Source organism: Phyllostomus discolor, chromosome 5, assembly GCF_004126475.2.
Source record: "Phyllostomus discolor isolate MPI-MPIP mPhyDis1 chromosome 5, mPhyDis1.pri.v3, whole genome shotgun sequence".
Taxonomy (NCBI): Eukaryota; Metazoa; Chordata; class Mammalia; order Chiroptera; family Phyllostomidae; genus Phyllostomus; species Phyllostomus discolor.
This window is the reverse complement of record NC_040907.2, coordinates 95,308,346-95,331,335: the sequence shown is the minus strand read 5'-3', so window position 1 is coordinate 95,331,335 and position 22,990 is coordinate 95,308,346. Positions and strand designations below refer to the sequence as shown.

At 38.5% G+C, this 22,990-nt stretch overlaps 1 protein-coding gene across 1 annotated transcript in view; it reads right to left on the bottom strand.

Annotated features, from left to right (window-relative positions):
* GMDS (GDP-mannose 4,6-dehydratase) overlaps positions 1-22,990 on the bottom strand; it is a 693,656-nt gene that overhangs the window by 89,451 nt on the left and 581,215 nt on the right. The window contains exon 9 of the mRNA XM_028511630.2: positions 18,157-18,253. Within this exon, the coding sequence (XP_028367431.1) occupies positions 18,157-18,253 (97 nt within the window). The remainder of the gene's footprint in view (positions 1-18,156; positions 18,254-22,990) is intronic.

Sequence of the window (22,990 nt, the reverse complement as noted above, 5' to 3'; positions counted from 1 at the left end):
CAGTCAATAAAACAAAAAATGTTAGGGATAACTAAGCTATCTGCATCACTCTGACTGCAGACCAAAGGTGCAGCTTCCCACCTGTGGACATGTGGCCTGGCTCAAGGCTGGCTGCCTCAGTGGGCCTATAACGAGTCGTGAACTCCCAGAGACTGGGCTCAATTTTCTACATAACTATAATGTACCAGGCTTGAGAGACATGGACTAGGGTGGCCATGCTTAATAAAATAGGCCTGTAATTCGGCTTATTGGTAAGAAGTGGGTCTCTGGCCACTTCTCTAAGGACAGGAAACTGGTATATCCATGCCAGCTCTGGGTTTTACTTTCAAAATGAAACACAGCAAGCAGGAAATGAATGGAGAAATGCATCTGCTACAGTTTGCACTGAACCCATTGCACACACAGCCTGCAATTGTGGGCTGTGCATCTACAACTTTCACACATTAAATCTAGGTATAATTTTTGATCCATTTAGCTTTTTTCTATCTGTAGTCTATCTGCACCTACGAGATTCCTAGCCACCTATTGTACCCTAGCCCCTACTCTTTAAGTGATTTGGGAATCTTTTGGAAAGCCATCTTTTTTTTTTTTTTAAAGATTTTATTTATTTATTTTTAGAGAGGGAAGGGAGGGGGAGAGGGAGAGAGAGAGAGAGAGAGAGAAACATTAATGTGCGGTTGCTGGGGGTTATGGCCTGCAACCCAGGAATGTACCCTGGCTGGGAATCGAACCTGGGACACTTTGATTCCCAGCCCGTGCTCAATCCACTGAGCTACACCAGCCACGGCTGAAAGCCATCTTTTTAATCAGATTCTGCGCCATATCACCCAAAGTCCCTGTTGGCCACAGGGGCTGAGATGGGTAAAGGAACCATTTATTAATAAATGGAGTAATAAATACCACCATGAACATTACTGCTGACATGATGTGCTAGCCAGCAGGTGTCTGTTGGGTGGTTTTGCTGTCACCCACAGAACATGCCCTACAAACCTAGTCTGATCCCTCACCTGAGTGTTTACTAACACTTGATTCAATTCTTCTGTTTATAATTCCATGACCATGACCTACTCTTTAATCCTCTCCAGCATCTAGAAACATACTCTAGGACTGACAGAGAAAACTCTAAGAGATCAGAGATTTGGGGCTTCATAGCATACATAGAGGATATTGATTAGTTCAGATTAAACCCGATTCCTTGTTTGAGAAGTTTTCCTGGTAATAATCACATCAATGTTACTGATGATTATTGATGATGATGATGATAATGTTATCTTTGATCATAGATCTCAACACATTTCACCACTATTAATTTAACTTCCTTGTACTTTTGTGAATTTTAGCACAATCATCCTTCATTTAGAAGACAGGGACACTGAGTGGATGTGTAAAGGTGAAGATGTAGATAGCTAAGTGCACAACTTTCAATCGCTGCAGTCTATCTTGGCTCCTAATTACCAGGCTGAAGTGTTCTTCCTTGTGGTTTACTTCAGATGAAGACATTGATATCATTACCAATAGTTTACATAAACAACAATAACTGCAAATACACATTCACACATTTCTGACCTAGTGTCTACAGTGAGAGTTGTGATGCAGAATGTCATACAGATAGAAGGTGTAGAAGAAATAAGGACTTATCACTAACTCAATGTTTAAAAACAAATACATGCTTTACTTTTAAGTCTGTCATGCAGACCACAAACCATAAGGGGACCACAAACCATAAGAGTACCACAAATGAAGTTCAGCTGCCTGGAAAAATTTTACGGATAGAGGAAAGAAGAAGGAAACAAGGTTGAGTTATTTTAAAAAAGTGCTATCATGAAAAATGCAGAAAAGGAAAGAAGATCATTTCTAGTAACCAATGAGTCGTTTAGTTTAGATTTCAATAGAGGTTGGTAGCAGAACAATCAATATTAGGGGTATTTAGCTAGGGGAGGGCTGCAGAGAGCAGGCTGAATTTGAAAGACTGACAAATACACATTGACAATGGGGACAGTGGGGCAGGTGTATAAAGTTTCTGCTGAAGAAAGCTAGAAAGCAATAGAACTATAAACATAAGACTTCATAGACCAAGTCATGGATGTAAGACTGATAAGTCAGGAGAAATGTGACCATTGTGGGTGCTCCAAGTTTACAAGCAACTGACTGTTTTACATTTGCCAGGTAAACCCATGTGACAGGAACTGAAGTGCTAGCCTTTTCATAAATATGTTAGAGAAAACCTTGATGAAAACCATTCCCTTAGCCATGGCTAACCGTATGGGATGAAGTGTCCTGGTATTGCTGATGGACTCCAGTGTGTGTTATCTTTCCACTTCCTTCCTGGGATCAGTTGGTGGTTGCTCAGCACCACATGGGATGACTGGGAGCCTCCCACCCACCCACACCAGGATCAGGTGCTCGCCACTGTTTGTTCAGTGTTGCCTCTCTTAGCCATGCTGCCTCCCACTCCTCTCTCTCACTGGCTGAAACAGGAGACAATGCATTATGTTAACAGCCATCCACCTTTAGGGGAAGTGGGAGTTGCTGATTCATAAAGAGAATATTTCATATCCATACCTTCCCTGTCCCCACCCTAACACACACACCGCATTTGACAGATATGCCCTTTGCGTGACAAGGGCTTCTCATCATCTCAACTTGGGAGCACACAACACAAGGACCGAAAAGGAAAATTAGGAACTGTTTAGATTCACACTCCTCTTTACCTTTTCTATCTGACCCATGGACCCACTGGTATTCTTTCTTCACATCCTCACTGTGAGTTAATATTTTTAGCAAGAGAGCCATACTCAGTCAGGGCACTTCTCTTCATCTGAGGAATGGACTATTAAAGAAAACTATATTTTAGATACCCGTTTTAGAAAGTATATCCAAAGCCTATTCCACTGCACTGGAATGAATTTTTCACCAAATTAGGTTCACAAATAGGAAGACACTGCAAGTGTTACCAGGAAAATCTTTTCTGCAGCCTTAACACATTTCAGAAATTAAAAAATATTGTTCTAAATGACTGTCATTTATCTTATACAATCATATGTTCAAATTTTAGTCTGCATTTAACAGAAGAAAAACACTGAAAATTTGAAGTGAAGAAAGTATATGATAAAATGCCACTAATTTTCTAGTAGACTTTGGCTCCAAATATCAGTCATTAGAGTGATTCACTGATCTATACTTTTCATGTTTTATTCACTAAGTTTTGGAGATGGAACAGCAGAGGAACATGTGTGGTGGACAAAGCTAAAGGAACAATGAAATGTCTCTTATGCTATATGATACTCAGCTCTACAAATACTGTCTTAGAGTACATAAAAGAAAGATGGTGGCTGCCAGTGGGGGCATTTTTTATTAGCAGGTCATAGTTAAAAATATCTCCCTTTGGCAGATGTACTTTCCACAGACAGAAGCAACCTAGGATGTATTTTGCATGTCTGTCTGATGTTATTGTGCAGTTCTTTCAAGATTTCAGACAATGTGAGGTTTCTCCTATGGGGAGAGCACAACACACCAAGTGGCTACCCGGAGGCACCTTGCTCTAGGTCAGGTTGTAATATCTCCATTACCAGTGCTTCCTACAAAGAGGCATCAGGAAATAACTCTGTTGTGTAGAGCTCATTTAAGATGCTTGGAATAGATTAAAAAGGAAGTTGCAGGGAGGGGAGTGGGGCAGGGAAACAATCAGAACTTAAGAAAAAGAGAATTTCAGAAAAGATGAAAAAAAGGAGAGAACATCAGCAAAAACAGGAGAAGAAGGGGGCAGAAAATAAAAGAACTAGTAAAAAGGGAATATACAGCAAAAAAATAGATAGGAATACGAATTTTCTTTAAAGGTTCGGTATGGAGATGTGAACTGTAAACTCAATACTCAATTTGCCATAAACCCTCAAATGGAAAGAAAAAGAGGAAAAATATTTTATACCTTTTTTGCTATTTAGAATTTAATTAAGTTTATTACATTGGTTTGAGTAATTTTTTCATACCAGAGATGGATGGAAAGCATAAGAATGATTCTTTGATGTGTCATACATGTGTTCATTAATTTATCCCCTACTATGTGTTAGGTCCGATCCAAGGCCATTAGATGTCAGTCCTGTTGGCAGGGCCCCAGGTGGAAACAACACATTGCAATACGGTGGGACAAGTACTTCAAAAGGGCTGAGTCTGACTCTGCCTGAGGAAATAGGAGAAGGCTCTCCAGGGCTGACATTTAGGAAGGGCCTTAAGACTAGTAATACATCAGTTTTTTTCAATATGCCCATTAAGATTGGTGGGAAAATATTCATTGTTATGTTATAGTGGAAACACAGAAGGGGAGCTTCAGAGCTTTAAGAAGATTTATAACAGTCTGAGGGCTGGGAGCAAAAAGTGTTGAGACTTACATGTTTTAAATTTATACTGTAAGCCAGTAGGACATATCCAAATTGTTGCTATAGTTTCTTTTAAGTTTTAGAATTTCAATAAGGGGATTTGGCACTCTTTACTCTTCCAAAAATAAAAGTGATTCACAAATATTTCTTTTCAACAAGTTTTTGTAGCTTCAGCGTATATATAGGTCTTTCGCTTCCTTTGTTGATTCCTAGGTAAGATTAAATATTTTATTGACTTATTTTTAGACAGAGGGAAAGGGAGGGAGAGAAACATCAATGTGTGTGCCCACTTGTGTGCCCACCACTGGGGACCTGGCCCACAACCCAGACATGTGCCCTGACTGGAAATCGAACTAGCGACCCTTTGGTTCGCAAGCTGGTGCTCAGTCCACTGAGCTACATCAGCCAGGGTTGATTCCTAGGTATCTTATTATTTTTGTTGCAATCACAAAAGGAATTTTAACAAATTTCTTTTTCTGAAATTTCATTGTTAGTATACAGGAAAGCAGTGGATTTTTGTACATTGATTTTGTATCTTGTAACTTTATTGCACTTGTTTATTGTTCCTAATAGTTTGTGTGTGTGTGTGTGTGTGTGTGTGTGTGTGTGTGGAACCTTTAGGGTTTTCTATATAAAAATCATGTCATTTGCAAAAAGTGATGCTTTTACTTCTTCATTTCCAATTTAGATGCCTTTTATTTCTCTCTTGCCTGATGGCTCTGGGTATGACTTCCAGCACTATGCTGAATAAGAGTGGTGAGTAGGTATCCTTGTCTTGTTCCTGATCTTAAAGGAAAAGCTTTCAGTTTTTCATCATTGAGCATGATCTTAGTTGAGTATTTGTCATATATGGTTTTTATTATGTTGATGTGCTTTCCTTCTATACCCATTTTATTGAGTGTTTTAATCATAAATGGATGAGGTATTTTCCTTCCTCTTCCTATTGTATTGCATGTTTTTATCACAAATGGATGTTTGTTGTATCTTATAAAATGCTTTTTCTGCCTCTATTGATAAGACCATATGATTTTTATCCTTTGTTTTGTTATTGTGGTGTATTACACCGATGGATTTGCGTATGTCGAACCATCCTTGTGCTCCTGCAATGAACCTCACTTGATTGTGATGTATTACCTTTTTAATGTATTGGTGTATTTAATTTGCTAGTATTTTATTTGGGATTTTTGCATATGTATTCATCAGAGATACTGGCTTGTAGTTTTCTTTTTTGTGTTATCCTTGCCATATTTTAATTTTAATTAATTTATTTTTTATCCTCCACCAAGAACAAGCCTATTTATTTTAGAGAGAGAGAGGGGGAGAGAAATATCAGTGGGTTGTTCTGGGAACAAGCTCGCAATGCAGACATGTGCCCTAACCAGTAATTGAACCTGAAACCTTTCAGTGTACAGGATGATGCTCCAACCAACTAAGCCCCACTGGCCAGAGCCATCCTTGCCATATTTTGGTGTCAGGGTTGTGTTGGCCTCATAAAATGTATGAGGAAGTATTGCTTCATCTCCAATTTTTTGGAAGAGTTTGAGAAAGAGGTATCACTGAGAAGAAGAATATGTTTTTGAAAAGCATATTTAGTTTGATCTTCTTGGAATGACTGTTAAGAACACATGTTGATGAGATAAACAAATCTGTTATGAAAGTAAGCTCTTCTTTATTCCTGACTTTATCTTTTAATCACTAAAACAACTGTGAACTCTTTAAGAGTTCACCTCAAACACAACATTTATTTAACTTAATAAAGGAGGTGCGGGGACACTTTCAGAATTTGAACCAGTCAGGGGTTAAATGACATGTAACAAAAGACAGGCTGGCAGTCTCAGAAAGAATAGTGTCTACTGGAGCATAAGGGTAACACGTGGCTGCTTTCCAGACTTATGACAGCAAGAAAAGAGAAGGTAAAAATAAAGAAAGAAAAAATACAAAATAAAGGAGGATGAGCAGCTGAATTTCTGCATAGATGGGCTGGGGGTGTGGAGGCAGGGGCAGAGGACTGCTGTCTGGCCAATGGAAGGGCTGGGAAGGAACATCTGTGGTGCTGAGCCTTGCTTCTCATTATTCTCTTGCTGAGCCCTCTCTCCACACTATAGGGTCTCTGCCCTAAGGTTCATTCCCCAGGGCCCCTCCTGCCCCAACCTGAAGTGCCTTCTCTCTTTTAAACCACACATTTTTCTAAAACCCTACTCTGAAGCTCCCATTTTTAGGATGCCTTTCATGTCCCTTTACCCAGTGTTACTTTAGACTTGACTATGTTTTGTTCTCATTTGTAACTGCCTAAGTGCATGTTAATGGTATTTTTTGAGTGTGTATATTATGAACTGACAATTAACTAGAGTCCTCCATTTCTTATTTCTCCTCAAAGTGATTAATAATGTGCTTTCCAAACACTGAACCAGCAACTGTTCAAAGTGATTAATTCAGTACTCTCTGCCAATAGAATATCCTGCAGTCCAAGAACTCTCCACCCTTGAGAAGGAGCATAGCTCCATCAACCCCTTAATTTTACCTATGAAACTCAATTCAGACTTCTGAATGCTATAAGATCATAAATTTGTGCAGTTTTATGCTGCTAGGTTTGTGATAATTGTCATAGCAGCACTGGAAAACCAATATAGATTTTATTTATTTATTTTTAAAATATTTTATTCACTTATTTTTAGAGACAGGGAAAGGAAGGGAGAAGGAGAGGAAGAAAAACGTTGATGTGAGAAACATTAATTGGTTGCCTCTCATATGTGTCCTGGCTGGGGACCAAACCCACAATTCAGGTATGTGCCCTGACCAAGACTCAAACCTATGGCATTTCGGTTTGTGGGATGTCACCCAAGCAACTGAGCCACAGTGGTCAGTGCACCAACATAGAGTTTAGATGGGAAAAGTGACACCTAGGCTCTAAGAAACAAGAACAAAGATAGGTTTTTGCATCAAGATTTCTTGAGGGAGGAGTGAAGGGATTTGTTGGTAGTAAATATGAACATGGATCATGGACTAATGTCTTATCCTTGGTGGCTGCTCTCCAGCCTGTTAGGGACACTTAAGTTTTAGGGGGGCAGCCACAGAACTTGCTGGATGCCAGGTCCTGTTATAGCCTCTAGAGACATAGAGTTTAGGCAGAGTGTGAAGAGAAGATCAACAATTTATCTTCCCATCTTTCGCCATGATCATCACTCATACCATTGGGTCAAGAAGTACAGTGTTTTAAAAAATTATATTGTTTAAATGTATTCTTTATTTGTGCTTTTAGAAAGAGGGTAAGGGAGGGAGAAGGAGAGGGAGAGAAATACTGATGTGAGAGATGAATATCAACTGGTTGCCTTCTGTTCGTGCCCCAACTAGTGACTGAACTTGCAGCCTAGGCGTGTGCCCTGGCTGGGAATAAAACCTATGACTTTTCAGTGTGCTGGATGATGGCCAACCATCTGAAAGCCACACCAGCTGGGGAAGTAAAGCCTTTTCTGCATGAAGGTGCATAGGTATAAAACAAAATAAATATTTAAATAAGAGAAAATCTCAGGAGTTGAAGAGCTCAAGTATTCTTTCAGATGTCTCTTGATAACTAACGATTTCACAGACATATATAGTGATGATAATTAATGATGATGATAGTAATAAAAATGGTAATATGCAGTGCAAAGAACCTTACATTTATATAAGCCCTTTGATCTTTATGAATTTGAAAATGCTTTGCAACCTGACTTCTAGGACACATCAATACAAAATTGGGTCTTTGCTTACCTCTGAAATTCAGTTTTCAGATGATTGCAATGTAGTAATCATCTGCCAGTTAATGTAAATTCTGGTATTTCCTCTTTAAATCTTTAAGGAACCTTGAAGGCCAGGAATAATTATGTAGGGTGGGAGGTACTTTACTCTGGCCCTAGGTCCTGAAATACAAATGCTTAATTTGTAAACTCTGAATTCCTAACCCACTCTTTCAAAATGTGTTTCTGAGACTTACCACCTGGAATTAACTTGCCTAGCTTTGTGACTAGCCTTCATGATCTTCTCTTCCTCTTGCTCCTACCCCAAAGGTTCTCTTTTGAGGAGCTCATCTCAGGGCTTCAGCTCTCACTGTTTGCACATCTAACTCCCACACCTCACTTCTATCTTCTACACCAGGCCTCCAGCTCCCGATCCTGCTTGATATTGCTACATGGTTATCCCCAAGGCATGTAAATGTAACAGACCTTACTACTTCCCCTGCAAATTGAGTCCTCTCCCTCCATCTCTCATATGGGTTGTGACATCATTATCTGCCTACCACATTTCACTGTTGAGCCTCTATCCCAGGGAGTCACCTTCAGTTCCTGTTTATCTTCCACATAGACCATCTGACTTGATGTCTAATCTTGGGGTCTCCATCTCTGCAATGTCCTGGTATCTTTCACTGTTCTCATTCTACTGTCCTGTTCAGTTAGCTCTTGTTACACCTGCCTGTGACTGTCCCTGTAGCTTCCTAGCTGCTCCACACCTCATCTGTCTGAGGGTTACTATGGAACAAGGACATTATCTCATCCATCTTTATATTACTCACAGCACTACTAGGATTTATGTCCCCTGTAGGAAGAGAGTAAACATTATTTATTTTTATTATTATATTTTATTGATTGTGCTATTACTGTTGTCCTGATTTTTCCCCTTTGCCCCCATCCCCACCAAGCACCCCTCACTCCCTCAGGCAATCTCCCCATCATCGTTCATGTCTATGGATCATGTGCGTAAGTTCTTTGGCTACTCCATTTCCTATACTGTACTTTTACATCCCCATGGCTGTTCTGTAACTATCTATTTCTACTTAGTCACCTCACTTCTTCACTCATTCCCCCATGCCTCCCTCCCATGTGGCAACCATCAAAATGCTCTCTGTCCATGATTCTGTCTCTGTTATTCTTATCATTTGCTTTGTCTTTTTTTAAGATTCAATTGTTGATCGCTTTGTATTTTTGCCATTTTATTGTTCATAGTTTTGATCTTTTTCTTAAATAAGTCCCTTTAACATTTCATGTAATAATTGTTTGGTGATGATGATCTCCTTTAGCTGTATCTTGTCTGGGATGCAGTTTATCTGCCCTTCAATTTAAAATGATAGCTTTGCTGAATAGAGCAATCTTGGCTATAGATCCCTGTATTTCATGACTTTGAATATTTGTTGCCAATCCCTTCTAGCCTGCAAAATTTCTTTAGAGAAATCAGGTGACAGTCTTATGGGAACTCCCCTATAGGTCAGTAACTGAATTTCTCTTATTGCTTTTAAGAGTCTCTCTTTATCTTTAACCTTTGGCATTTTCATTATGATGTGTCTTGGAGTGGGTCTCTTTGCATCCATCTTGTTTGGGACACTCTGTGCTTCCTGGACTTGCATGTCTATTTCCTTCACCAAATAAGGGGAGTTTTCTTCCACTATTTTGTCAGATAGATTTCCAATTTCTTGCTCTTTCTCTTCTTCTGGCACCCTTATGATGTGAATGTTGCACCTCTTGAAGTTGTCCCAGAGGCTGCTTATGCTGGCCTCATTTTTTTTGGATTCTTTTTTCTTCTTGTTGTTCTGATCAGTTGCTTTTTGCTTTCTTATGTTCCAAACTATTGATTTGATTCTTAGCTTCATCTACTCTACTATTGTTTCCATGTAAATTGTTCTTTATTTCTATTAGTGTATCCTTTGTATCTGATGGATCTTTTTTATGCTGCTGAGGTCTTCTCTAAGTTCCTTGAGCATCCTTATACACAGTGTTTTGAACTCTGCATCTGATGGATTGCTTATCTCCATTTCATTTAGCTCTTTTTCTGGAGTTTTGATCTGTTCTTTCATTTGGGCCATGTTTCTTTGTCTCCTCATTATGGCAACCTCCCTGTGTTTCTTTCTTTGTATTATATAGAGCTGCTTTGACTCCATGTCTTGGTAGTGTGGCCTAATATAGTAGGTGTCCTAGAGGGTCCAGTGGCACAGCCTCCCCTATAACTTAAGCTGGGTACTTCAGGTACATCCTTTGTGTGGGCTGAGTATATCCTGCTCTTGTAGTTGACTCTTGGTTGCTGTTGGCAGATCAAAGGGAGGTATTTACCCAGGCCAGTCAGCTGCAAGGATTGGCTGTGACCACTAACCCCCAATCTCTGCCCTCTGGGAAGGATCAGCCGTGCAGGGACTGGGTGGTGGTGCTTTAGCATGGTCTGTAGCTGTCCACTGGGTGCACTGGCCCTGGTGTTTCACAGGTGGTGCAGGCCAAGGTCAGAACTCACCTGTGTTTTGCTCAGGGCCACTCTGCCTGAGCTATAGAGCAACCTGAGATGGCTGCTACTTGTGCTGGGCTTGGAGATTCCCAGCAAAGCCAAGCTGTGAATCTAGGCTGGCTGCTGCTAGTGCCAGGCCTGGGACTCACTGAGGCCAGCTGTCACTTGTTTGGATTTAGGAATTTGTAAAGCATGAGCCAATGCCAGCCATTCATATTTAAAGCAGCTTGGGTAGGTCCGTAAGTTGGGTGGGGTAGAGTTTCTGGGGATCTTCAAGGTGGGTAAAACAGTGTTAGCCAGGTTAATGAAGTCATAGATATGGCACCAGTTTGCTAACTCTGTGGGGGGAGGGTTTAGAAAAGGGCCAATGGCCTCTGGTTGCCTCAATGCCAGACACTTCAGTTCCTCCCTTTATGCCACAGGTACCTTTCAAGCAAGTAGTCAGGTGCTTGTGCTCAAAGGGAATGAGTCTGAGTAAGTGAGTCCATGTGTGAGTTTCTTAAGAGGAACTGCTCGGGGTTCTAGCAGCTTCTTCTACTGACTCAATCCCTGCTGGTTGCTAGTTTTTGCAGCCAGAGGTTGTAGAAATTCATCTTCCTGGTACTGGAATCCTGGGCTGGGGAGACTGGTGTGAGGCTGGGACTCCTTGCTCCTGAGATATTCCTCCTGAATTTTTATCTACCACATGTGGGTGTAGGGCCAGCCTGTCCTGTGTCTGTGCTCCTCCCACTAGTATGGATGGATGTGGTTTCTTTAATTTTGTATTTGTCAGACTTCGATTCAACTTGATTTCTGACAGTTCTGAGTGATGGTTGTTTTATATTTTGGTTTTAATTTTGATGTGGTTGGACGAATAGGTTGAGCCATATCTGCTTGTGTTGCCACTTGGCCAGAAATAAACTTTATTTTTGAATTGAATATCTAAGACCTCAATCATATAAGGATATTTTATTACATATGTACTGATATATTTCTGAGAAGCTGAGGTAAATAAAAATTGTATTTTGAATGTACATGATGAATGTACTCTATAAAGGACTTTTTTAGTAAATCTTAAAAGTTAGAGAATTATTTAGTACCTAGACACCTGTCCATGTCTTAGCTTAAATATTCTCATACCAGGTTTTCATGATGTACGCATCTGACTTATCTAAGAAACTTATGAATTTATCACAGCATTACAAAATATACCAATTTGATTTTGCTGTTAAGCACACTGCTTATTGTTACCAGCAGTTGAATGACAGTAGGTATTTACTGGCAGGCCAAACACATGAAGTGTGACTGTCAAGGAGGCAAATCAGAGCTACTAAATCAGGAAGTAAGACCATAACTGTAGATATCTACTTGCAGTTTCTGACAAAGTAGTCAACTGAACTCTCCACTTTGCTAGCAGATGTAACAATAAATGAAGAAACCAGTTTGCCATGAGCCAAAATTGTGGGGTGTGAGGCAAGAGGAATCCTTTATGGTAAGATAAAGACAGATAGGAGACCAAAGTTGGTATGCGTGGATTAAATTTTAGTAGACCAGAATATTTCCTGACAACAGTGAATACTGTGCTAGGAAAAAAATAAAACTTGGACAGGAATTATTAACTTTGTTGGAATAGGTGGAGGAAGAAAACCATAGATAATATTGTTTATGAAATCTCAATGCATAAAGATTTTTGAATGATAGTTATTTTAGAAGGTAAATATAGCTTGATAGAACAGAAAGCATTATTAAGTTGCTTAAAAAAACAATAGCAAATAGTGATTTCTAAAATTCCAAAGTATAGATCTCATTGGCTAGAGAAAATGAAGAGGGAGCAGGTGATCACATCAGTGATGGCTGGGTCTCCTCTAAGTAATTCCATACATTGAGTGACCTACATAAGAGCTAGTTTAGGTAGAAGCTGAGCTCAAGTACTAATTGCTATTCCTAAGGAAAGTAGATACATAGGCTAGAACAAATTTCCAACATTTTGGAATTTATTTTGTAGATGTCAAGAGCTCAACACCACAATTATAAATGAGTGTAGTCATTTACCTGAAAAGCCTTTTTTTTTCTTTTAAGAAAAAAAGGTACAGATTTTATAGGAATTCCCTATTCATACAAGGAATAAAACCATCTACATTAAGGATACCAGAAAGTTTTTAGAATAAATACATAAGATATTTTAAAATAAGAAAATGCATATAGTTTTATTTTATACACTCATAAAGATTTTTGACTGTTTAATGGCATCATGCTAATCTGGATCTAATCATAAGTACCTTCAAGGAAAATCAGAAGGAAGTTGGGGGCATTACAGTCCGGATACAATTCCTATTTCATTAGATATGAGATGCTTGTGGAGGGACAGCAGCCAAGGGAAGAACACAGGCTTGAGGAGGAATGTTATACACTCCTGGGGGCTTTGTGTGGGATCCTACAAAGTATGGAAAACGTACAGTGGAATATTTGAGAATCAATCAAAGAGATTGAAACTTAGGCTCTTTTGGTTAAGTCCAAGGAAGAAAAAGGGCATAAAAGGCCAATGTGATTAACGAAGGATATAAAGATTACTGTGAGGAGCCTAAAAGGGAGGCTCAAAATGTAAAAACAGTGATTTAGAGATATAAAGTATAAAATACAAGTAGTAAGAAGTTCAGAGAATAATTACAAAAGAAGAAACATTCTGATGGGGCATTAGTGACAGCATCCCACAGTTTGGTCTGGTAGTTATAAAAACAGAAATGCGAGGATATGAAAATTGGAAGAAGCCTTACAGAACAAGTAGTCCAGCCTCACCTTATACATGCTGAGGAATGCAGAATGAGCAAATCGCTCTGCATCCCTCCTACTCAGGCTCCCAATGGTCACAACAAAGAACAACAATGAGTAGGAGCAGAGGGGCAGGATTAGAGTCTTAGAGGTCAGAGGAATCAGGACAGGGAGTCATCAGTAGCTTCTAACAGACCTGGAGAAAATGAAAGGATAGAGTAGAGAGGATCTTATTTCTTGCTACAAGTGGGAAGTGTGAGAATGTGGTGAGATCAGGGAGTAAAAGGGGACAGTTTCAAGACCCTCAGTACACAGAGATACAACTGAGGGAAGCTCTAACTGTTATTTATACAAGTCCTCTGATGACAGATCAGATTCCTGAGGTCTGAAAGTGTTACATAGCATTCTTCTGAACAGGGCTATGAGATAGAACAAGCAATTTTGGGGTACTGAACTTAATAACATAATTTACAGAAAAATATTAGGAAGTTTGCAAAAGGCACAACTTGACAAGCGTATGGTAATTTCATTAGAAACAGACCACATGTTTTTACTGAAGGGAGGTGGACTTCTTTGTTGGACTTCTTTAAAGTTATTGTTTTTTCCATTCTAGATTTTAATTCATGGCTTTTTCTAATATCTATAAAGAATGGGAATAAACAAAGTATCTAAGCAAATATTACAAAAACCAATCACAATTGAGGACATTAGAAATACAATGGCAAGAAAAATGAATGTTAAAGACAAATAATGTAACAAGAAAAAATTTAGTTTGCATTATCTACCAGAGTTTAAGTCAAGATATTTTTAATGAAAAATATGATTTCACTTTTAGCCTGTGAATGTGTCCTCCATGCCTTTTCTAAAATGCTCTGAAGACAAAAAAAAAAAAGATTTTTGTTTGATTCACTGAAAAGAAATCTTACATTTTTTAAAAAAAGTGAATTCACCATTTGATGTGGTTAAAAATTTGGCACATTAGCATGAATACTTAATTAACTCAACATCTACAAATTTTCCAAGGTAAACATTCTCATCAAAAAGAAGATACCTTTGTGGTTATTTTAAAGTAAGTAATATGGTCAATATCAATTTTCTTATATTTACATGATGCTTCCATACTATTGATATCTATTTAGTCTTCAGAGAGCAGATCAGAAAGGATGAAATCAAGATAAAACAAGAATAAAAAAATTAAAGTACATATTAATATTTGCTAATAGCTTTGATTGTAACTTGTTACCTACCTTTTATTGGTTAATCTATATGATTCACCAATGGTGCCATTCTACTTTTCAAAAGGTACTAGATTTAAGTAATTGATTTAGACCCTAAATCTACAGTTTATCTGTACAAGGGCACGGGATGTGTCTGTCTTGTTTATACTGTATTCCCTACGATCAGACACAGTGCTTGGTAAATATTTACTGAATGAATGAATAACAATAATAGCATCAATACTGGGTGTTTCAGTGTGCACCAGATACTGTTCTAATAAGCATTTTTTATACCTAATTGTTAATTTCCAACAACTCTGAAAGAAGTTCTATTACCAAACCCATTTTTAAAGACAAGGAAACAGAAGCAATGAGAAGTTAAGCAACTTGCCTAAGCTCACACAGCTAGTAACTGACACTTTGAATTCAGGCCATCTGGCCCTGGAGCCCACACTTTAGCACAACCCTACTTTTCTAAGAATAAATGCACAATGCAATGAATTTATGTGTAAATGTATGTATGTACAGAAAACTACATACAAGACAGGAGTTTTAAGAGGCACAGAACTTAAGTATTGGTAAAGCCATCACCAAATACTTGAATTCAGGGATAATGTGAAATTTAAAGTCTAATTTTCAGGATTAAGCTCTCCACAGTAGCAAAAACTCCTAAACATTCAAAGGAAACCCAGTGGTTTGTAGGTAAAGAAGCAAAACATGTGACTCCATTCAGTTCTAACTGGATGCTGGAGTCCTTAGCTTAGAATGAATACTTTCAAGACCTTCTCATGTTGGTACACAAGCAAGATTTAAGATGTTGTGGTGGCTACATCAATGGGGACAGAAATTATTGGTGTATGTGCAAGTACATTCTCTATGGAATCTCCAGGGGCCTCCTCTGTGTTAGTGCTGGCCTACGCTGAATAAAGGAGCCTTTCTTGAGACTAGTCTGAATCTTACTAAAAACAAAACAAAACAAGCAAACAAAAAAACATGAAGCTCTACATGCCTTTAGTCTTCCTTTAGGATACTGGTGGTTTTCTGAGACCTTATATGTCCTTATCACTTTTTTCTTTTCAAATTTTTAAAAATATTTTTCTATCAGTCATTTTTGGAACCATTTGATGCTAAGGAGATCTATTCAATAGTTTATGCTTTTGCCTTTGGAGTGCTCTATGTTGGGGAACACACATGATTACAGCTAATCATGATAATAAGATTTTACAGAATCTGAGGAAGGATGAAAAGAAGTCTTGGAACTTGCAAGGTGAACTTAGACACTGAGTGGGGAAGGATATAATTTAAACATGGGTGAATTCCCTGTCTACACTACATTAAGTGCAGACAAACCTCAGAGAAGCTTGGTGCTTCTCGGGATTCATACCCAGTGATTTTCTAGATGTATTGGCAACTCAGGTCTCCACCTGAGTAAAAGCTTATTTACAAGTCAGTGTTCAATTCTGGTCACCTTTCAACTGGAAGAGGACTACTATTGCCCCAGAGGCAAGTCAACAGAAGGATGTAAAGCTGATCCCAGTTTTGTAAAAACTCCTTGTTCTGAGGAATGAGGTTAAAAGTTTAGTCTTGCTATACAAGAAGAGCTTGCCTAATAGAATACTCAGTTGAAGTAGAGTAAACAAAATTAATGCAGCCTAGAAGCTTAGAAAGATGAAATGCAGTTAAACATCCAAACTGAAGTAGTAAAGGGAATCCAAGATGGGAGCTAGATCAGTGAACACATAAAGCAAGCACAGGAAATAAGACACCACCACTGGATTCAAACAGCTTCAGTGTGAATGAAGTTGCAGAACAGGTATGATAATGACATTTGAATGAACAAAAGAAATAGGGAGGGATGTAGCGTCAGGACAGGAAAAGGGGTCGATAGGGATGGACTTCAAGAGCTGTCTTGTTAGTCCAAGGGTCCTTTTCCTGTTCAGCAAATTCTTTTGTTCTGTGTTCTTATCAATCCCACACCTTGCCTAAGTGAGAATGACAGACAAGCCATTCTTAATGACTTCCTAGCTTTTGAAACTATTTTGGTGTCAGAGAAAGAGCCATGTTTAAATCGTTATGAGGACTGAGCTTTCTTTTGGCTCAGTAAATTTTCCATTCTGATATGACAATTCTTGTTAGCATAGAAACAACTTTGCCTGTTGTATGATCTGCACAATGTTCCAGAAAAATGACATCTTGTGGCACCTCTTTAGGGACTGCCAGTGTGGCTAGGGGCCCCAGACAGGCGTTCCTTGCTGTGTCAGCAGGACTGTGCTGGTATCTTCCTCCCACAGAGACAGAGCACATCCTCTCCTTGGCACACCCACTTGCCATTAGCACAGGGAACCATTGTTCCCTTGTGTCAAAGAGCTGGCCACACCCTGAGCCAGGACAATGCTTTGACTCTACAGTACTAGTCTCTAAGCACTGTTTTTTTCTTTTTTTTTTATTTCCTCCTGTGTGTAAAAGTGCATGAAATGAAGTTTTTTCTTTCATCTGAAACAAGGTATTTTAAAGGGTAGTTACTGATGACATCGCACTTTCAATCTCTCTTCACTGGGATTTTCCCAATCTCTGAAAGGCTGTACAACACACAGGGATTTAGTTCAAAACACAGGTAAAACAGATTCGCATGATCCTATTTTCACAGTTAATGTGCATGTCATTAGGTAACCATCAATTTGAATATCTCTCTCTGAAAATGCCACTTTCTATTATCTTAGGTATACTTAACATGTTGAGTTTTATCACCATAGTGAGGGTGGACCACATTAAAGTCACAATACCAAGCTAGAAGTTTTAATAAGTTTAGGAAAGGAGGATGTTATGTTCTAACAACCCAAAGGTTATTAATACAGAAAACTCTGTATTTAGAAATGCATCCATCTACCCATCAATCAACATTTATTAAGCACCTATTGTACTTTGTAATAGTCGAAGATATTTTTAAAAAGTTCTTATCCTGAAAGAGCTCACAGTATAGTAAAGGGAAAAACACATGTAAACAAATGAATGTAGTAAGTTATAATAGATGTTATAATTATATGTAGCACATAATGTAGATAAAAAGGAAGTAGTAGAAATTTCAGTGGTAGTGGGATATTGTCTAGAAAAGGAATCAAAGCCAATATAGTACTTGAGCTGAGTGTTAAAAAATGTATAGGGAAACCATTTACAATTTGCATTTGTGTGTGCATGAGTACATGGGCACACTGAGGAGGTAGGCAGCCTTCCAGATCTTGAGATCCTACAGGTCATGGAGGGCCTTGTAGGTATCTGGGGTTAGCTGTCAAAGCAGGGGACTAAAACAATTGCCATTGGTATGAACCTCCATTTCTGAGATGAACTATTTCCTTGGGTGTGTTTTACCCTTGCTTTCCTTTTTAAAGCAATAGATTTTTGTGGTGAGAATAACATCTCAAATTCAATTCACTGTACTCTGGTTTGGGAAATGCCCACAGAAAGATGCCAGAGAGCTCAATGGAGAGCTTTGAAGGTTGGCTTCGGGTATTCGGTGATAGTATTCTCCCAGACAGCTGCCAAATGTGGCCCCACACTGGGCGGCCAGGAATTCTTACCACTTCAGTTGGTCGATAGTATTTAAGATCCACAGTCACGTGAACTTTGCCGGTCTCTTTACATCTGCCCACTTCATTTTCATTTTTTCCTTCCCACCTGTAAAGAAAATACACACTTAATCAGCCTTTAATTGCTTAGAAGCATTTGGCCATGCCCTACCTCAGGATGGCTCAGCTTTTCTCTGCGGGAATATATAAGCTCATTAACCACGGGAACACAGGATGAAGTTCAACCATGTTATTAGGGGAACAGTGACTTTCAAAGTCTTTCCAGATATGTTTAGAAACGATAGGGCTCTCCCAACCTTTCTTTTTAAGAAAATCATGATAGGCTCAGAAGTGATACTTTAGAAATGAATAGATTATTCAAAATAAGGATTTGGGCAACTTATAGGGAGTTTAAATATTTTGCAATTCTTTACATTATTCTTGATAAAATACATTATTATGCATTAATTAATTTCTTGTCTCCCTCTTCTTTATTTTTTTTGTAGTTTTATGGATAGTTATAAGTTCAATGTATTCCAGTATGCAATAAGCTTCATATCTTAATTAACCACTCATTTTATCCCTGTATTATATATAAATTCCCTTAGTCTACCTAGTCAGCAGTGGGCCTCGTTAACAAAAATCAGATGATTAAATCTCCAAAAGGTGCAAAACTAATTGGTTTACTTAAAGAGAGGGTACATTAGCATCTTTCTACCTCTTTTGATTCAGCTATGATGTTATTCCTTCCTTAAACATCTATAGTTGAAAATGGTTAAGGACCCCAACAATGCCCTCTCTAGTCCACAATGCACACTGCACAGGATGAGCTCATGAGCTTCAGGACCACCTTTTCACTGGAATTCCATCCTACATTCTCATTTTTAAAAGAAATAAAGCCAGTGGCTTAATGTTGACATCTGTATTTTCAAAATCTAATAGAACAAACAGAAAATACTATATAATTTAAATTATTTATATAAATTAACCATTTTGGCAATGAAAGAAAAGATATTACAAAGCAATGTTTGACTTCAATGCTATATAGCTGGAAATGAATCTTTTGACAACAGGATTCTGTGTATACCCCTTGGATCAGTCATAGTGGGGACTAAAGAAAAGAATGGAGCAATAGACTTCTGGTCAAGTTGGAGGTATAGTTAAACACACTTCGCCTTCTTGTACAACCATAAGAAGAATCACAACTAACAAAACAAAAAACACTCAGAAAATCAAACTGTATGGAAGTCTGACAACCAAGTATTTAAAGAAGCCATATTCATCCAGACAGGTAGAAGGGGGAGAGACAAGGAGCCAGGGTGGAGAAGACATGTTGTGGCAGTGGTCATGTGGCAGTGGTGGCTGGTCCCACATTCACATGTGGCAGATAAAAATTGGGAAGAATACTTGGGGAGTAAATGATTCCAGTCCCAGGCCAGGCCATGCAGCCCAGGGTTCCAGCACTGGGAAAATAAAGCCTCTTAACTTCTGGCTTTAAAAACCAGCGAGAGTTGCAGTGGTGGAAGAAACTGCTAGTCTCTCAGGAGAGCCTGTTTAAAGGGTCTGCACAGTCCTGGAATGTACACAAAGCCATCCATTCTGGGAACCGACACCAGGGCAACAGTTAGAGGGGTGCCAGTTGCATACAGGAAGTGGGTGATGTGAGTAGAAGTAGTCTGAGTGCCCAGCAAGCCTCCAGCAGCCAGGCAGTGGCACTGACCCCTCTCCAACTCTTCCCCCACATACAGAGCCACAAATGGGTGAAGTGGATTGCCCTGCTCTGGTGAATACTAAAGATCTACCCCATACAACTTAACAGGTGCATTAAGACTGGGAGTCAAAGCAGCTCTACCTAATACACAGAGACAAACACAGGGAGGCTGCCAAATTGAGGAGACAAAGAATATGGCCTAAATGAAAGAACAGAATAAAACCTCAGAAAAAAGTACTAAACAACATGGAGGTGAGTAATTTATCAAATGCACAATTGAAAACATTGGTTATAAGGATGCTCAAGGAACTTAGTGAGGACCTCAACAACATAAAAAAGACCCAGGAAGAAATGAAGGATATACTAATGGAAATAAAGAACAATTGACAGGGAAACAACAGTAGACTGGGTGATCCAAGAATCAGAGCAGTACTATGGAACATAAGGAAACAAAAAATAGAAAAAAATCAAAAGGTGAAAAGAATTAAAAAAAACACAAGGATAATGTAAGGAGCCTCTGGGACCACTTCAAGTGTCCCAACATTTGTATCATAGGGGTGCCAAAAGGAGAAGAGAAAGTAAGAAATTAGAAATCTATTTGAAAAAATAATGAAAGAAAACCTCCCTAATTTGGTGAAGGAAATACACATGCAAGACCAGGAAGCACAGAGAGCTCCAAACAAGATGGATGCAAACAGGACCACATCAAAATACATCATAAATAAAATGCCACAGGTGAAAGATAAAGAGAATCTTAAAAGCAGCAAGAGGAAAGCAATCAGTTACCTACAAAGGAGTTCCCATATGACCATCAGCTGATTTCTCAAAGGAAGCTTTGCAGGCAAGAAGGGACAGGGAAGAAGTAATCAAAGTGTTGAAAAGCAAAGACTTACAACCAAGATTGCTCTACCCAGCAAAGCTATCATTTAGAATTGAAGAGTAGCCCTGGCTGGCGTAGCTCAGTGGATTGAGTGCAGGCTTCGAACCAAAGTGTCGCAGGTTGGATTCCCAGTCAGGGCACAGGCCTGGGTTGCATGCCATGGCCCCCAGCAACTGCACATTGATGTTTCTCTCTCTCTCTCTCTTTCTATTTCCCTCCCTTCCCTTTGTAAAAATAAACAAAATCTTAAAAAAAGAAAAGAATTGAAGAGTAGATAAAATGCTTCCCAGACATAGTGCAGTTATGAGTTCATCATCACCAAGTCCTTATTATATGAAATGTTAAAAGGACTTATTTAAGAAAAAGAAGATCAAAACCATGAACAATAAAATGACAACAAACTCATAACTATCAACCACTGAATCTGAAAAACAAAACAAAAACAAACTAAGCAAACAACTAGAATAGGAACAGAATCATAGATGCGGAGATCATTTAGACTCAGCAGGGGTGTTCAGCCTGTGGCCCACGATGGCTATGAACGCATCCCAAAACAAAATCATAGATTTTCTTAAAATATTATGAGATTTTTTTTTCATTAGTGTTTGTGTATTTAATGTGTGGACTAAGACAACTCTTCTTTCAGTGTGGCCCAGAGACACCAAAAGTTTGGACACCCCTGAATTTTAGAGGTGGGGTGGGCACATGGGGGAGGGCACATGGGGGGAATAAGGGAAAAGGTACAGAGAATAAGAAGCATAAATAGTAGGTACAAAATAGAGGGAGGTTAAGAATGGTATAGGAAATGGAGAAGCCAAAGAACTTATATGCACAACCATGTATATGAAATAAGGTGGGGAGGATTGCTGCAGGGAGGGAGAGTACCGGGTGGAAGGTGGTAAAGGGAGAAAAATTGGGACAACTGTAATAGCATAATCAATAAAACATACTTAAAAATAAAAGAACAGATCAATAACTTACTTACTCAACTATGTGACTCGGGCTCCATTGAAGGTGAATGTTACATATTGGTCATCCTTAAATTTTGGACACAGGTTGGGTATTAGAGACATAAACTGGCCTCACAGCTTTATCTCCAAGTAAACATCTAAATATTCTATTCTCAATTCAATTTGATAGCATACGGATAATATTTCACCATTGGAGGATTATTGAGTTTATAAGAATGCTAAATTTTCCAGTGGATTCAAGGCAAATATGAAAATACCCCATAACAGAGAGAAAACTATAGCACAATATGTTGACCAATATATAACTGTACCAGTGGCATTTTTTCCTAGGGATTTCATATTAATTGACTCAAAAAGTAATGTTTAATAACTTATTTCTTTGGTTTAATTTCTTAATGTTGACTAGACTGATTTGGCAGGGTCAGAAATAAGTTTTTGGAAAATTCACCTGGAAATGGTATGTGGATGTTTTAGAGTATATAGACTAAAAATGCTGTAAAATGAGAAAACCTAAAGTAATGATGACAGCTGCACATCTCTTATTGATAAAGACCAAATTTGGGCTAATATCCACAGTAAGGAAGAATAATTGGTAAAGTCATAATTTTTTAAATTTACCCATCTAATTCTAAAGTTAATTGTTAAAGTGAATTTTTTTCTTTGGTTAGACTTTCAGTAAATAAGAGAATATTTGTATCATAAAAGTGTTTTAATTAATTTTGTTTACATTTCATACTCACAGAGAGAAATGAATTTAACATACACCTTTAGGACAGTACCTCCAACTGGGTGATAAAAAACCAAAAGGATTTACAAAAATATAGTTCATAATTTTGCTGTTTTCTCAAGTTGTAGCTGTATGTATGTAATCTGTAATGGGTCATGCTGATTTGGGTACGCACATACTTACAGCACAATCTTGAGGGTGGCAAACCTGCTTAGATGTCACCAACTTCAGAACTGATGAATCAAATCTATCCATAATTAAATTCTTTTGAAACTACAAACGAACACACATATGTATTAAGTTGCTAAAGTCTTGGGAAAAACTCGGAGAACTTTCTATGACTAGAGAAAGAATTTTCCTCTCTACTACTGAGTCTCTTTGCTATGTAGTCCTACGCTAACATTTGAAAAGGAATGAGGCTAACCCAGTGGCGTGTAGACCACAAGCTGGCAAACTATTTCTGTAAAGAGCCAACAGTAAGTATTTTAGGCTTTATAGATCACATACATATAGCCTCTGTAACATATTCTTCCTCCTTCTGCTTTCTATTCTTCTTC